The sequence below is a fragment of the Artibeus jamaicensis genome, unplaced genomic scaffold (assembly GCF_021234435.1).
Source record: "Artibeus jamaicensis isolate MK-2021 breed Jamaican fruit bat unplaced genomic scaffold, CSHL_Jam_final contig_585, whole genome shotgun sequence".
NCBI lineage: Eukaryota > Metazoa > Chordata > Mammalia > Chiroptera > Phyllostomidae > Artibeus > Artibeus jamaicensis.
In genome coordinates this window covers 12712947-12730500 of record NW_026521894.1, presented here as the reverse complement: position 1 = coordinate 12730500, position 17554 = coordinate 12712947, and the positions used below count along the sequence as shown (strand labels likewise).

Genomic DNA, 17554 nt, shown 5'->3' with positions numbered 1-17554 from the left:
ATAATTGACAGAATAAGTAGACAGAAAATCAGTAAGGATATAGAATCCTTGAACAACATTATTAACTAATTTAACTGATACTTACCATTCCATCCAATGCCAGCAAAATACACATTCTTTTCAAGTACACACAGAATTTTACCAAGGTAGATGTATACATAGATCAAACTAGTCTGGAATAATCTAAGTGTATTTAATCCATATAAAGTATGCATTCAGAAATAAAATTAAGGTAGAAATTAATAACATATTTGTAGAAAGTCTCCAAATATTTGGAAATTAAACACCTACTTTTAAATAACTCATGGGTCGAAGAAGATATAACAGAAAATTAGAAATTAATTTATCTAAATAAATGTCAAACCACAACACATCAAAATTGGGAGATGTAAAGAATTAAAGTCAATGTAAATGGATAGACAAACATTAATGGATAGATTCTTAACTACAGTTTATTCAATACATGTTTTAAAATAGTTCTCTAAAATTGGTAGGCAATGTTACCTTATCGGTGGAGTATGTAAAGCAAGAAATTGTTTTTTAAAGATCATATAGTCAAAATGATTAGAACTCTAGGAAACTGTTTCAACTCAATCTTGTTCTCTTGAACTCCACACAGATTTTTCTTTTTAATTTTTTTTATTTATTGATTTGAGAGAGAGAGAGGAGAGAGAAGGGAACAAGAAGTGTCTATTTATGTTCCACTTATTTATGCATTTATTGGTCTGATTCCTATATGTACCCTGACCGGGGATTGAACCTGCAACCTTGGTGTATTGGGGCGATACTCTAACCAACTGAGCTACCCAGCCCAGGGCAAGCAGACAGATAGGCTGTAGGCCAGTGCCAGCTAAAATAATGTGTTATGATATTCTCCCTTCAGTGTTTGTTCTGTGTATTCCAGTACTGTTCTTACATAAGTAGGTTACATAGATACACTGTGCACACATTTCTAGATTCTGGTAAATTCATTAGGACATGAGCATATCCCAGTGTCATTAAATATTCTTCAGAGATGACTTTCTGTTGCTACACAATTCTTATTGTATTTATGTACCATAATTTAATTAGCTAATAATAGCTAATTTTTATTTTCTATAAATTATTCTAGTTCCTGTTATAATTATGCTTCCAATTTCTTAATATGATAAATAATTTTAAATGAGCAAACCATATGTGATCATCTCTAGATTATTAGCTTAAAATACATTTCAAGACATGTATTTTCTTGAAATGAAATACATTTCAAGAAATGAGTAAAATAACTTGAATATGTCTAAAGCATTGGCACATTTTACCAAATTGTTTTATAGAAATATTGTACCAGTATACATTTCCACTAAAATCTTATTCATCTTGCATACTTACTAACATTTGAGTATTATCATTCTTCATTCTGCTAGCCTTAAAAATATAACTTAGTTTTTAAATTTGCATAATTATTAAGGATGATCTATCTTACATGTTTTAATCTATCTTACATGTTTTAATATCATTGTGTTGACATTATTAATTCATTTTCTTATTTGTGGAAAATAACTATATTAATTAAACATTAATGAAGTATAAAAATCCATCAGCCACACTCTAATTTTTAATTAATTTGAACATGTGCACACCCATTTATGGCAAAAACTTCTGGAGGTTTTTTTTTAAGATTTTGTTTATTTACTTTTAGAGAGAGAGGAAGGGAAGGAGAAAGAGAGGGAGAAAAACATCGATGTGTGGTTGCCTCTTGCACATTCCATACTGGGGACCTGGCCCACAACCCAGGCATGTGCCCTGACTGGGAATCAAACCTGCGACCATTTGGCTCACAGGCTGTCACTCAATCCAGTTAGCCACACCAGGCAGGGCTCTTTTGGGGTTTTTATATTCAAAATTAATTTTAAAGACTTTAATGAAATAATAGTATAACTTGAAATCTCTGTAAATATTTTTAAAAACAACTGTTTTAAAATAACAGAAATTTCCCTGGCCGGGTGTAGTTCAGTGGATTGAGCATGGGCCTGTGAACCAGAGTATTGTGGTTCAATTCCCAGTCAGGGCACATGCCTGGGTTGCATGCTAGTTCCCAGCAGGGGATGCATGAGAGGCAACCGTACATTGATATTTCTCTCTCTCTCTCTCCTTTCCTTCCCCTCTAAAGATAAGTAAAATCTTTTTTTTAATTTTTTAAAAAATAACAGAAATAAATATTGTCATACAAGCATTTTTGTTGACTATTTAGGTTATAAAAATAGAAGGCAGATAATAGAATGAACATACTTGATAGGGAGTAAATAATATGTACTGTGCATAATTTAAAAATATTTTATTGAAAATAGATACTTTATGAAGTGGTATTATCATAAAGGATAATATCCAAGAAGCAATACTTATACTTTGTTAAATCATCTCTAGTTTTACACCAAAAATCAACATATTTTCAGTTGGTCAGAGAACATAGGAACACTTTTGTTACAGTGTAGGAGTAGTAGTCAAATGCATTAAGGTAAAATACAAACACACTAGCTGTGGTGATTTTAGTTTCTCTTATTCTAGACCTGGCTGACAAGTGTAAATGCTTGGATAGTTAACAGGGTGTTACAGTACATGAGACACAGCCTTTCTGCATTGTAATAAATTAGCACAGTTTTTCTTACACTGTTTATAAAGCATGCATAATAAATTACTTAGTAAATGAGAATTCTGCATGTTTCTCGTAGCTGACATTACTATGGTGTCATCTCTATACACCAGCTGAAATAACAGACTGATTCACAAGTCATCAGTAAGCTATCTTCCTCTTAAGGCACATAGCACCTTCAGCAAATATTACAGAGAAACAAATCACATAATGCTGCCTGAGTTTATTACCTGGCCCCAGCGCTTGCTAACTCTGTGACCTTGGGCCTGACTTTAAGCTCACCATATCTCTGTTTCATTATTGTGAAAGGGGATATTAATACTGACTTTCAGGGTTGTGGTAAGCATAATTTGGTCAATACATGAAAAATATATAGTAAAAGTTGCACAAAGTTGCATGTTATTTTTGTTTTTGTTCCAAATGGCAATTTAATTATACTAATTAAGCATTCTTTATCATTATGTATTATTTTTCTAAATGGAGTATAATTTGCTCTACCAAATGGCAGATAAGTAGAAAAGACTATTTAAAACCATCACTTAACAAAAAATTATTTTTTTCTGGACATTACCCTCCACTGTAATATTTGATTCAGCAAACTGGCAGACTCACTGTCAGATCTAAAGCTGGAACCCTCGTTTGGTTTGCATTGCCAAGACCAGGGGGCCCTGGGGACTCTGGAGTCAGACCCAGAGGCTCAGTGTCTGCTAAGCATGCTTTGAGAGGCGAGTCACCACGAAAAGTGCCAGCCCAAATGGAACACTATATATTAGATTAATTTTCATATTTTATACTTCTCATTTTGAGTAGATATTTACCAACAAAAAGTTATGCAAGGAAGCTTTTTTGTGATGAATTGATATTATGTCAAAAAGTATAACTGGTTTCACAATGTACAGTGGAAATCTCTGTTTTCTATAGACACCCTTTCAAAACATTTAGAAACAGCCTAACTTTCTAAATGAAAATGACTTAATAATCCTTTAATAGATTTTTTTATCTTTCAAACTTACAAAGTTTTAAAATGTATGTGTGTGTGTGTGTGTGTTTTTCTCCTTTAGAGCTGGGTAGAGAAAGCAGAAAAACAGGCGCTTCTCTCTGATACACTTGACCTCTCGGAACTCTTTCACCCAGACACATTTCTCAATGCTCTCCGCCAAGAAACTGCAAGGTAATTAAAAGGAAATGTTTATTTACCTCTGAGGATAATTATACTTAGCTTTATTCACATCTGATTACATTCCTTTAATTGTCAAGAAATACATTATTGTTGAATCCAGATAGTTGTGTTATTTCCTAATACGTGACTTTTAATTATACAGTTGACTTTTAGTTTAAAAGGTATTGCTTTAATTATGATGTGTTTTTTACTAGAATTGAAAAAGGTAAAATTTAACTTTTAAATTTTGGTTATTTATTTATCTAGACTTTTTGTGAACAGTATAGTAAGGCAAAATCAAATGGAGCTAATTAAAGATAAATGAAATAAAGTTAAGTAAAATTTTGAATATAATTTTTTAATACTATCTACATTTGAATTGCTCAAAAAGCTACATGTGGCTAGTGGGTATAATTTTGGACTGCTTGAAAACATTTTTATCTTTGTAGAAAATTCTGTTGGGTGGGGTAGCCAGGCTTTTTCATAGGGAACAGTAGGTGATGATTAAGTTATTTTTGTGACAAGTTTGCATTATAATTTCATGTATAGCCTATAATTTTTAGCAAAGATAGAATGGGAAAAAAAAGAGACACTTCCAAAAATACACTGGATAAAATTTAGTTGTTCAGTGATTCAGGGGGATTTTAATTTATAATGCCTGAGGATCATATTATAAGTATTAATATTTCAGTTCAGCTAATAAACATTTATTCCACACCATTCAAATGTCTGAATTTGAGGATGATGGTCAAAATGGAAGATGTGAAATAAAGGCCCTACCCGCAAGGAACATGTACATCCTTGAAGAGGAGACTGACATAACATCAGTTAACTTAAAAAATGTGGGGAGAATTCTGCCTTAGGCGATTTTTATTGCTTGTACATTGTAAACATTTTAATTTTAAATAAATAAGAATATATCTATCTTCTATTACTCTTTATATTGTCCTTCCCGAGAACTACTTCTTTCTAACATTTGATGCTTTAATTTTACAGGGCAATGGGCTGTTCTGTGGATAGCCTTAAATTTGTAGCCTCCTGGAAAGGTCGACTACAAGAAGCAAAGCTGCAGATTAAGGTATTATATAATTTTAAATGTTTTTCTGAGTCTTAAAATTACATTTTTACCAACTGTGATGAAAATATTCTATAATTCCAATCTCAAAGTCATCTATCTTTATAGTGTAAGATTCACAGAGATAGATCGTATTACCTGTGTGAGAAATCCCATAAGTTAAGATTTAGTATGAGAACTTGTACACAATTCTTTTCCTAAGTCAAAAATAAGAACCTTAGAGATACAACATATTTGAAAATAATGGCAAAAGATGATGCAAACCTCAAAGTTATGTTAGATTACCTTTTCTAAAATTTAATAAATGTTTATTATAAATAAAGGATGTGGAAATATAACATATAAAAATAGACTAGGAGATCCAGGAGATGGTGGTGAAGTCGGTGGGAGTTACTGACCTCCTTCCAAGACTAAACTGGTATTAAAACTAAAATAATAGAGTAATCATGTGAATAACCAACCAAAGACTAGCTGAAAAGTCTTATAACCAAGGATTTACAGAAGAATCTACATTAAGACTAGTTGGAAGGATGGAGACATGAAAAGGGCTGGCCCTGCTCTCATACATGGCAGCTGAGATTCTGCAGGGATATTTCATCTACAGAGGACTCCAAGAGGAGCATGGGGCCTCAGCCCCAAGCCAGGCTTCCCAGCACAGAGCACCTGAGCCAGGAAGAGGTGCCCATATAACATGGCTATGAAAATCAGTGGGGCTTCTGTCTACCAGGGAGAGATGGAAGTCTGCTAGAAACCAAAATGCCGTGTTAGAGGGCCAGTGCACAAAATCTTTTTCACAGCCACTTACCCTGAGTTCCAAAAGAGGGAGGGTGGGGCAAACTAGAGCTGTGTGAAGAGAGACGGATTTGTGGCTCCCCTGAATTGCTAAAGGGACAGCTGCCAGGATCTCTGCACGGAGTCCCTTTCACACACTGCAGATACTGTATTTTGCCTGGGGAACTCCAGTAACCCCACCCTCTGGGCTCCCTGTAGCAGCTCACACCTGGGCCAAGGTGTGGAGGTCCAGGCAGATCAGGGGGTGTCAGCGATGACTTGAGTGGCTCTGAGGTGAAGGCCATTAACATACCTTCTTATGATTCTGGCCACCGTACCTCCTCCCCCTCATAGGCAATCCACCAGCCCCACCCTCTCAACTCCTTGTGGCCTCATGTTGTGGAGCTTGGGCTCTCCCGAAGTTCCTAGCAGAATCTGAGACAGACTCTTTCGAGAGGCTCTAAGATAGGGACCAATTTATCCCTTGCATCCTGACTGTGTAGAGCCCTCCCTTCACAAGGCCCAGTCTTGGTCTCTTTGAACCAAACTCTGCAGGCCTCACCCTAATAACTCCTTGAGACCCTGCCCCACCATGAAGGTCTATGGGCACCTAGTGGGACTTTTGCTGGGTTTCTTCAGACCTAGTACTGGCACTAAATTTGAACCTGTATTAAACCTGCCCCAACCTGGTGACTCACTGAGAACCTACCTCATGCAACTTGACTATTGCCAGAGGTTCTGTCAGTGCCTGAGCCTAATAGGCAGCTAGCAGGCAGAGTCAGGTAGAGGCATATATTGGAGTGCCTAGTGCCTATTGCTTACCTGCCCACAGGCTTGGTACTGGCTTGGTACTTGGTGCACAACTTGGACCTTCTCATGTACACACAGGTCCAGCAGAGGAAGCCACAAACTGTGGATCACTTTGTATCACCAAACAGGTTCCCTGGGGCCAGTCACAGGCAGCATCTGATGTTGGCCTGCACTAGAATCCCTTACAAGAGGTGCCAGAACAAACCTACCCATTTGCCACTTTAGGAAACATAAGAACAGTCCCCAAATACTCTCACAAGTGGCATATCCAAAGAAAGATCTCAGCAGGCACTAAGCCCTGCTGAGCCAAATTCCACTTCTTATGGTCAGCACCTGCAAAGCAGTTTTTACAGCGTGATAAGAGTCAGTCCTCAGAGTCAGCCAACTTGATTGAGGTTTGAACCCACACAGGCATGAGCCAATAGTAATCAAGACTCAGTTACTTTAGGAGGGCTCGCATAACCCACACAAGGGACCTTCCTGGAGCACCCAGCTCAGGTGATTAGGGAGACTGCACCACCTACTATATAAGGCCATCATATCAAGAATCAGAGGGGGAGCACATCTACCTAACACAAAGAAACAAATACAAAGCAGCAGCCAAACTGGGAGACAAACAAACACGCCGCACATGAAAGAACAGGGGAAATCTGCTCTTAGAACAGATTAGTAGAGGTAAATGGGGGTGAGCAATTTATCAGACAGTAGATTTTTAAAAATGGCTATAATGATGCTCAGGGAGCTTAAAACTACAACAGCATGAAAAGGGACATAGAAACCAGAAAAAAGAACCAGTCAGAAATGAAGAATACCCAAGAAGAAATAAACAATAAGTTATATAAAGGATAAGTTATGTCAAAGGATAAAGACAAATAGAGAATTTCAAAAGCAGCAAGAAAAAGACAGTTACGTACAAGGGAGGTCCCATAAGACTGTCAGATGATTATTCAACAGAAACATTTCAGGCCAGAAGGGATTGGCATGAAACATCCAAAGTGTTGAAAAGCAGGGACCTACCACCATGACTACTTTATCCAGCAAGTCTACCTTTTAAAATTGAGGGAGGAATAAAGAGATTCTAAGACAATAAAAAGTTATGGCAGTTCATTACTACCAAACAATATTAAAAGAACTGTTAAAAGGTCATCCTTAAGGGAAAAAACACAGAAGAACATAATTTTTAAAATAAAATAATAGCAATAACTACATATCTACCAATAATCACTTTAAATGTAAATGGTTTAAAGGCTTCAATAAAGGCTTCAATGGTGCTGGGAAAATTGGACAGATAACTGGTCCACCCTCTTACATAATTCACAATAATAAACTTAAAATGTGTTAAAGACTTTAAGGCTCAAAATTATAACAATTCTAGAAAATACCATAGGAAGTAAAATGTTAGACATGCTAATAGCAGTATTTTTTCTGATGTTATCTCAGGCAAGGGAAACAAAAAACATAAATGGGACTACATCAAACTAGTAAGTTTTTGCACATCAAAGGAAACCATCAACAAAATGAAAAGGCAGCCTACTGAATGGGAGAACATATTCATCAGTGTTACATTTGATATGGGGTTAATATCCAAAATGTACAAAGAACTGATATAACTCAACACCCCCCAAAAAAATCCAATTTAAAAAAGGGTGAATGATCTGAATAGACATGTCTTCAAACAGGACATACGGATAGTCCACATAGATAGATGAAAAGATGCTCAATGTCACTAATCATCAGAAAAATGCAAATTAAAATCATAATGGGATAGCAGTTCATGCCTGTGAGAATGGCCATCGTCAGTAAATCAGCAAACAACAAGTATTGGCAAAGATGTGGAGAAAATGGAACCCTCACGCTCTGTTGGTGGGAATGCAGACTGGTGCACCCATTGTGGAAAACGGTATGGAGTTTCCTAAAAAAAAAAAAACTTCCAAAATATAGAACTGCCTTATGACCCAGCACTTCCACTTCTGGGAACATGTTCAGATAAACCTGAAACACTAATTTGAGACATTATATGCACCCCGTGTTCATTGCAGTGTTATTTACACTAGCCAAGATTTGGAAAAAGCCCAGATGCTCATCAGTAGATAAGTGGATGAAGAAGCTCTAGTATATTTACACAATGGATTACTCAGCTGTAAAAAAAGAAGGGAATCTTACTTTTTTTTGACGGCATGGAGGGACCTGAAGAGTATTATGCTAAGTGAAATAAGCGACTCAGAGATAAATACCACATGATTTCACTTATGTGTGGAATTTAGTAAAGAAAATAAATATACAAAATAGAAATGGGCTCATAGATACAGAGAACAGACTACCAGCTGTCAGAAAAGAAGGATTTGGGAGCCTGGATGAAAAAGGTGACGGGATTAAGCAGAAACAAAACAACTCATAGACACAGACAACAGCATGGTGATTGTCGGAGGGGTGCGGGGAGGGGGCCACAAGAGGGTAAAGGGGTAACTTTGAGTGGTGAACATACGTCCAGTGTACAGGTGATGTATTATAGAATTGTGCACTTGAAATCTATGTAAGTTTTTAACCAGGGTTACTTCTGTAACATCAATAACGTTTTAAAAATAGAACAAATCTCGTCCTTGAAGTATTTGTGGTTTTGTGAGTACATTGATTTACTGTTAAAACCAAACCATCTATATTTTTGAAAGATCATCTTTTACAGTATAAGTTTTCCTAGCTAACTTTCTTGTTAAAAATTCACTAGTTTTAAATAGATAATAACGGGTGATCATTCAAATGTTAATAACGAAGCTAATTAAAAGATTGTGTAATGGGAATCCCCAGGTAACTCCAACCTTCCTTCACAGCAGTAGCACGCTCTGTGCTTCTTCTTTCCTGTCCCCACACATAGCGACATCCTCATGTCGTCTTTTCCCACTGCTCATACGTTGCATGTTGTGGTACGATTATCTCTGCACATTTATATTGGTCTGTCCTATGAGACTCTAATGTTATTAAAGACAAAGACAGCCTGATCTATCTTCATAGCCCCAGTATCTAGTCCTGTGCATTATATATAATGAAATTTTTTAAATAAATTAAATGTAAGACAGTAGTTCTTTAATTTAATCTAAGGCAACAAGCTTTTCAGAAATTCTATTTAAATAGTTCTAATTCCCAGTTGAACAGTTTTTTTTATATCACTACTACGATTTAATGTACTATATAATATATTGTATTTGTTGTTTGTTGTCTATCTTACTTCACTAGAATATAAGTCCCATGGGAGTAGGGTTTTTTTTCCTATTTTGTTGTATGTCTGATGTCTCAAACAATAGCACTCAATTAAACCCTTATTGAATTGTTACTTGAGGGCATATAGGAAATAGATGAGGCACTATAGTAGGTTTTATTAGCAACAGCTACAATGGAATAGTATGCCAAAATTGGCCATTAATAATAAGCTAGATCTGTCTTTTTTTAGCTGTGTAGATTGCTACAAAATATTCCCTGGGAGCTAAAAGGCTTAGTTAGAAAGGTTCTCTTTCATCCCATTACATTTTATTTTCAACTTAGCTTCTAGCAAATACAGCAAGCTACCTTAGCTATTACTTGTGGTTCTACACTGTTGCCCAGATGTTAAGCAGAGGAAGGACACACACAACATACAATCTAGGAACCGCGTATTTTACCTGATTTGTCGTCTCTGGTAGCTCTGGAGCACACGTATAGTATGTAATATCATTATTCAGATATGGTGGTATAAAAAGCATGGGAAACTAGATTTATTCTGTGTCAAGGTTGTTAATACTTCCAGAACTATGACGCCCCTATTCTTACAAATTGGGAATAAAATTGTCTACAACAAGAAAATCTTCAGCTTATATGTTGTTTTGTAGATGGTGAAAAAAGGCTGACGGTTAGTAAAACAAGATTTTAATTTTAGTGCTTAAAAAAAAAGCCATGTGACTTTTTAAAGCAATTAATGGAGCAGTTTGAGCTTCTGTTATTCATTTACCAATGGATTTGAATAACTTCCTTGACACACTTATTATGAGGATCTCTGAAAATGTGTGTGTGTAATTTTTATTATTTCTCTTAATGCCATTTGGATTATGTTTTATTAGGCAATGTTTGTTTTTAATTAGAAACAAAAGTATTTTAATAAAAAGTTCTGTACTTTTATTTAGTAAACCAGAATTCTTACATTTTTTTCATTTAGCATTCAGAAGATATTTTGTTGTTAAAAACTAAAACACTCACTGGTATATAAATATGTTTATATTTATAGTTTAATGTATCTACAACTTGAAGTAAGAAAGGCCCCCCCTGCACATGAGATGTGAGGTCGTCCCACAGGCATTTTCCTCTCTTAGTTCCTTATTTATGTCAGTTATAAACGAATATTTTCTAACTTTCTCACCTATAGTTTCCAGGAATACTTTTCAGATAAGTTATTGTAAGCTTCTTAATGTTTGTACTTGGTAAACCCAGTAAGTTAAATAATCCACTTAGGTTCTTATTAATCAAATCATTATTTCAATGGGAGAACTTTGGATTTGAATTATATTTGAATTCCACTGTGACTCTACAATTTAATTAGTTTTGAATTTTTTAAATATCTACCATGCAAGATTGAATTAAATCAGTACAATGTTTGAGCAAGGGTATAGTTCCCCAGTCAATCAATATCTCAAACCCTGTAGACCCACTTAAGAAAAAATGTATATAGATAGATAGATTCATTGTTTGTTAAACAGAAGGTTTAAAACTTGGTACTGGAAAATGCAGAAATCAAGCCCCTGTTCAGTTTGCACGTTAGGTTTCGTCCTCAGCTGAGACAGGATTGCCCTGGCAAGCCTGGGGAACTCTCAGCTACCGGCTTTCCTACCGATGACATCACACGCAAAAGTCTACATGAGTCTTCTGTCTTGGTAAGTCAGGTGTAAATCGTGCCTGCATCCTAGGCACGATTCCCTAAAGTACCTGAAAGAGGCCACTTCTTTGGGACACAGTAGAGTCATGGAGCCACTGTGCTTGCCAGATGACCTCGGTTTCTTCATGTCAGGCTAAAAACTGCCCTTGCACAAAAGTTGTTTATTACTGTTCATATTTTGGTTCACTTCCTTACAGACTTTATTAAGACACAGATGTTAAAGGAGTGAGGAAATTAGACACTTAGACATTTGAAGTTTCATGAGTAAAATGTGCCCATCAGAAGTGGGAGTTAACGAAGTTTAGATAACATCCTCTGTAAATGAGTGTCAGCTGCCAGTTGTAACTGTCAGCCCAGCAGTAGAAAAACTTCCAAAACATACATACATACATACATACATACATAAACAAAAACAGAACTAAACAAAAAAACCTTAAATTATTGAGATTAAGGCATGGACTGAAAACATAAGAAACTCAGCTGTGGAATGATGTAAATTCTTACATAGCGTGTAGATTGATGCAGTTACTTTGGGGGATGATTTGCCAGTGTCACGGAAAATGAGAGTATAATTCAATCTAACAATTTTATCTCTATCCAGAGAAGTCCATGCAGTGGTGTATAAGGAGACACTTGATGTTTATTTTAGTGTTTTTATAGTAAACAATGACATGAACTAAGTGTTCAGTGGTAGAAGAAAGGGGAAGTAATATGTTGTGTATTAATACAGCAAAATATTTTGCGTCTGTTAAAAATGAAAGAATAAAATGAATGCACCTTAGACCAATGAAGAAAGAAAAGAGTAGGTAACAAAATAGTATATAAATTATGTTACCCTTTATACACAATTTGGAAATAAGAAAAACAATACTGTGTATTGTTGCTATCCAGAAAAAGTGCAACTGTTAATATAACAAGAACAATTTGCACAACAATGGGCAGCCAAGGAGAGGGGACTGGAATACTCGTGCATGAGCAATGACGACTTCACTGTACTGGTCAAGGGGAGGCGGTAGATGCTATTGAGTGAGCATGTGAACTGTGTGGCCATCACACTCAAAATGACTGAGTGAGTAGAGAAACAAAGCTGCATCAAATGGTGCATTAAGCTTGAACATTCCTCTATGGAAACTATTTGGATGATTCAGAAGGCTGTAGCCATGGGCAACTGGTGATTGACAGCTTCACTGTGACAATGCCCCTGTGTGTGCATCACATGTGGTGCAAAGTTTTTTGTGAATCATTAAATTACTCAGGTGACTCGGCCCCACTACAGCCCAGATTTGGTGCCCTACAACTTCTGGCTCTCCCCAAAACTAAAATCACCTTTGAAAGTGAAGGGATTTCAGACCTTTGATGAGATTCGGGAAAATACAACAGGGCAGCTGATAGCAATTGGGAGAACTGTGTGAGGGCCCAAAGTGCCTACTTTGAAGAGGACTGAGGTGTCATTGCCCTATGTACAATGTTTCTTGTATCTTCTTCAATAAATGTCTCTGTTTTTCATGTTGCATGGCTGGATACTTTCCAGACAGACCTCATAAACAATCATGTAGAACTAAATTCAGTATAATGACTTAGTGAGGTGAGAACAGGAGAGAAACAGGAAAAGCAAGGTAAATCCAGAGGATTTCAACTATACTGTTATGGTTTATTTGCTAAGAAATATGGAACAAACATGGCTGTATGTGAAAGTCCAATGAAAACAAGTGGTAAGAACATATAGGTTAAAATGTATTTTTATGATCTTATGCGTATTTGAAACATTTTTTCAATTTAAAAGGAGGGTTCTGGCAAATGGAGCTATATAATAACTTATCAAAATAAAACTGAGTTTAACATGAAGACTAAGTTAAAACTGATTTTTAAATTCAGGTTAAAACCCAAAGTATGTAAGAAATTCAGCCCTTTGTTCATACCAGTGCTGTTTACAATAGCCAAGTGGTGGAAACAGCCCAAGTGCCCATCAGTGGATGAGTGGATTAAAAAACTGTAGTACACTCAGCAGTTTTGAGAAAGAAGAATAAAGTAGACAGGATCACAATACCTGGTGTCAAACTATATTACAAAGCCACTGTGATCAAAACAGTCTGGTACTGACATAAAAACAGACACATGGCTCAATGGAACAGAATAGAGAGCCCAGAAATAAACCCATGTCAATACAGTCAGTTAATATTTGGCAAAGCGGGGTGGAGGAGAATGAATGGGGGGGATGGGACAACTGTAATAGCACAGTCAATAAAATGTATTTAAAAAATATTTGACAAAGCATGCAGGAATATGAAATGGAGTAAAAATAGCCTCTTCGATAAATGGTGTTGGGAGATCTGGACAAGTACATGCAAAAAAATGAAACTAGACCACCAACTTATACCATACATCAAAATAAGCTCAAGATTGATAAAAGACAGGTTGTGACACCATAAAAGTCCTAGAGGGAAACATAGGCAGGAAAGTTTCAGATATCCCATGCAGAAATATTTTCACCACTACATCCTCTAGGGCATGGGGTATTAAGGAAAGAATAAACAAATGGGACCTCATCAAAATAAAAAGCTTCTGCCAGCTAAAGAAAACATGAGCCAAATGACAAGGAAACCAATTATATGGGAAAATATGTTTGCCAATGATACCTTTGGACAAGGGTTTGCTCTCAAAAATATGTAAAGAACTCACATGACTTTACACCAGAAAGACAAGCAATCCAATTAAAAAATGGGCAAAGGACCTGAATATACACTTTTCCAAGGAAGACATACAGAGGGCCCATAGACACATGAAAAAATGTTCAACATCACTAGCCATTAGAGGGATGCAAATTAAAACTACAATGAAATACCACTTCACATCGGTCAGTATGGCCATCATAAACAAATCAACAAACAAGTGCTGGCAAGGTTGTGGAGAAAAGGGAACCCTAGTGCACTGGACAGAATGCAGACTGGTACAGCCACTGTGGAAAACAATGTGGAATTTCCTCAAAAAACTAAAGATGGAACTACCTTTTGATCCAATGATCCCACTGCTGGGACCGTACCCTAAGAATCATGAATCACCAATTCAGAAGAACCTGTGCACCCCAATGTTCATAACAGCATTATTTATAACAGCCAAGTGCTGGAAACAGCCTAAGTGCCTATCAGTAAATGAGTGGATCAAAAGACTGGTGCATTTACACAATGGAATACTATGCAGCAGAGAAAAATCCCTATCTTTTGCAACAGCATGAATGAAACTGTTGACTATTATACAAAGTGAAATAAGCCAATCCATGAAAATCAAACACCATATGATCTCCGTAAGTGGAATGTAATGAACAAAATAAACTAATGAGCAAAAGAGGACCAGAGACATGGAAACAGGGAACAGATGGACAGCTGCCAGAAAAAAGGGCAGAGGGAGAGTGGTGGACAGAAGGAGGAGGGACTAGTCAAAGAACATGGCTGAGTGACCCATGGACAGTGGAGTGGGGATGGACTATGGTACCATAGGGGGTGGGTTGGACAGAGGAGGGCAAAGGGGGAAAAATTGGGACAACTGTAATAGAATAAACAAGAAGTAAAAGTAAATTTAAAAAAACTCAACATTATATATGAAATAAATGAGTAGCTTTAATTATGTTTTTAGTGAACACAGTAATTACTATTACTAACCCTTTTGAGGTGAGAAACTAAAAGTTGGATAAGGTGTTATAAATATTTCTTTCAAAGTTGATGGAGTCATGGTAATTAGTTATTTGGAATATACTTACGCAATTGTGGTCAGCCTGATCCGAACTATCTCTTTAAATGTTGTTTTAAAACTGTAAACAAAACCAAATTTTCTTGTAAATATTCATATATTTTAATCAGAGCTTCACTTGTGACTAACATTATTTGAGTACAGATTTTTTCTTTTTGGTTTAATGATTTCACTGTTTATATTCTGCTAAATTAAAAACTGCATTTATGAGCAAAACAAGAGTAATTAGAAGAAATTGTATTATGACAAGAGATGGGCATTTAGATGCCTTTCACTTAATTATTTGCATTTGACACAAATAGTACATTTGTACAGATGTCAAAAGGTAGCCTGAATAATGTGGTTCTTTTAATATAATGTAAACAAATAAGCTGTCATTTAAATAATTATTTCTTTACATCTAGGGGATATGTGTCATATACAATAAGGCATTAAGGACTAACATAACTTTTAAAAAACTTAGTAAAAAGTATGTAGTGTATCCCATAAGTATATACATAAGTATAAGTAGCATGTTTAAGTAGTTTGTCATTCAATGGGGGTGAAAAAGAGAGTGGAAGTACACCACTGATAAAATTAGAAAGCACGCTCTTATATATCCCCTAGCTCTTTGATGTATAAATGAAGTGATAGAGTAGACTCGATGACCCAGAATAATTTTAGGAAATATTTTGCACATTAAATATTATAGGCAAAAGTTTTTTTACTGAAATTATTCAAATAATTTTCACTCAATCTTTTATTTTGCCTCACTTAAATGGATACACTATGTAAAATAATTCTAAATGTCTACTAATTAGGAGACAGATTAATGAACAATAATAGCTAATTTTATGAGCATTTACTCTGTATTAGGCAATTTTCCAAGTATTTTTAGAAAGGATTTCTTATTCCCTAGTCCTGCTTTCTTCTGTGTGAAGAGATAGCTACTAATGCGAATGCTGATAGATTCCTCTACCTTCTGCCTCACTCCTCCCTTCCCAGGGGAGAAGTCACTAGATCTGATTATGAGTTTGAGTCAGGAACCCAGAAGTGAATACCACACCTTCCTTACGCTTTTGTCTTGGGTGTACATGTTCTGCTCTGCTCCTTCAGGGGAGTCTCTGCACTTAGTACAGTTGACTCCTTAGCTTAGTCTTGTAACTATAAGTTAAGCCCACCAAATTCTTGAGTTTGGTATTAGAAAGCTCATTTGCCTGGAGACCTGCTGTATCCTCCAAACCATTTTTTTTCAGTATTAAAGGTGCTATGTAGGGCCTATCTGCTTTTACTCCTTTTAATGCAGAACCCCAGTTTACTATTTGTTGATCCCACTCCAATTCCTGACTTATTACCGTTATAGTATATAAACAATAGAGTATTGCTTCTTGTCCTCCTTCTGTTTCCACTTTATTTCCAGCAGCAAGAATGTCTTTAAATTCTGCAAATTACATTTCAAAATATGGTAGTGATAGAGGATATAGAGAGAAAAGGGCATTTAGAAAATGTTTATTTGAAGTGGCAGGGCATGGTAGTCGATGGCCATGTGGAAAGTTTGGGAGAAGGAACCAAGAATGTTTCCCACGTGGTCTGATTAAGCCACTACATGGCCAGTAGTGCCAGTGACTGAAACAAGGCTCCAAGAATAGTATTCCTCACCCTTCCCACTTCCTGGTTAGAAGAGGAAAATGATGGGTTTATATCTCAGTATCTGTGCATCGTACATTGTCGAGTTGTGGCACTATCGGTAGGAACTACTTATATAAACTACTGTGCAAAGTAATTGAGCTTAAAACTTAATAGCATTTCTAGAAGAGGCCCTTTCTAGAAGAAGAGCTGTCTTACCTAGAGAGTTTCTAGCATTGAAATTAGTAGGCTTTCTCTAAATTTTAATTTGCATTTTTTGAAGGCCAAAATACTTGAGCAACTATTGAAGTGGTGTGTATATCATCACGTCAGTGGTGTAGAGAATGAATATTGAATTTAGGGTTTAAATAATTATATTTTTATCTTACCTCTTTCACTAAAAACTGTTGCTTATCTTGTTGCATAACTTTTATTTTCATAATTATGTGAACATCTTTAGATAAACTCGGGGTAGATTAACACTGCAGAAACTGAAAGAAGCACATAGAACACTCTTAAAAAAGAAATACGAGCCCTGGCTGGTATAGCTCAGTGGATTGAGCATGGACCTGTGAAGCAAAGGGTCTCCGGTTTGATTCCCAGTCAGGGCACATGCCTGGGTTGCAAGCCAGGTCCCCAGTAGGGGACACATGAGAGGCAACCACACATTGATGTTTCTCTCCCATTCTTTCTCCTTCTCTTCCCTTCTTTCTAAAAATAAATAAAATATTTTTTAAAAAGAAATATGAAACAAAATCACCAAAATAAGTATATTTTTATCTTCACAACTTCTTAAATTTATATTAAGATTAATTTAGAGAAAAATATTAATTCTTTTTTCTTTTTAATTCTTCTTTCAGCTCT

General features: G+C 36.0%; 1 protein-coding gene across 2 annotated transcripts in view; it reads left to right on the top strand.

Annotated features, from left to right (window-relative positions):
- Positions 1–17554, top strand: part of DYNC2H1 (dynein cytoplasmic 2 heavy chain 1) — a 317131-nt gene that overhangs the window by 290546 nt on the left and 9031 nt on the right. For both annotated transcript variants that reach the window (XM_053670464.1, XM_053670463.1), the window contains exons 86-87: positions 3691–3800; positions 4785–4866. In XM_053670464.1, coding sequence (XP_053526439.1) covers positions 3691–3800; positions 4785–4866 — 192 coding nt within the window. The remainder of the gene's footprint in view (positions 1–3690; positions 3801–4784; positions 4867–17554) is intronic.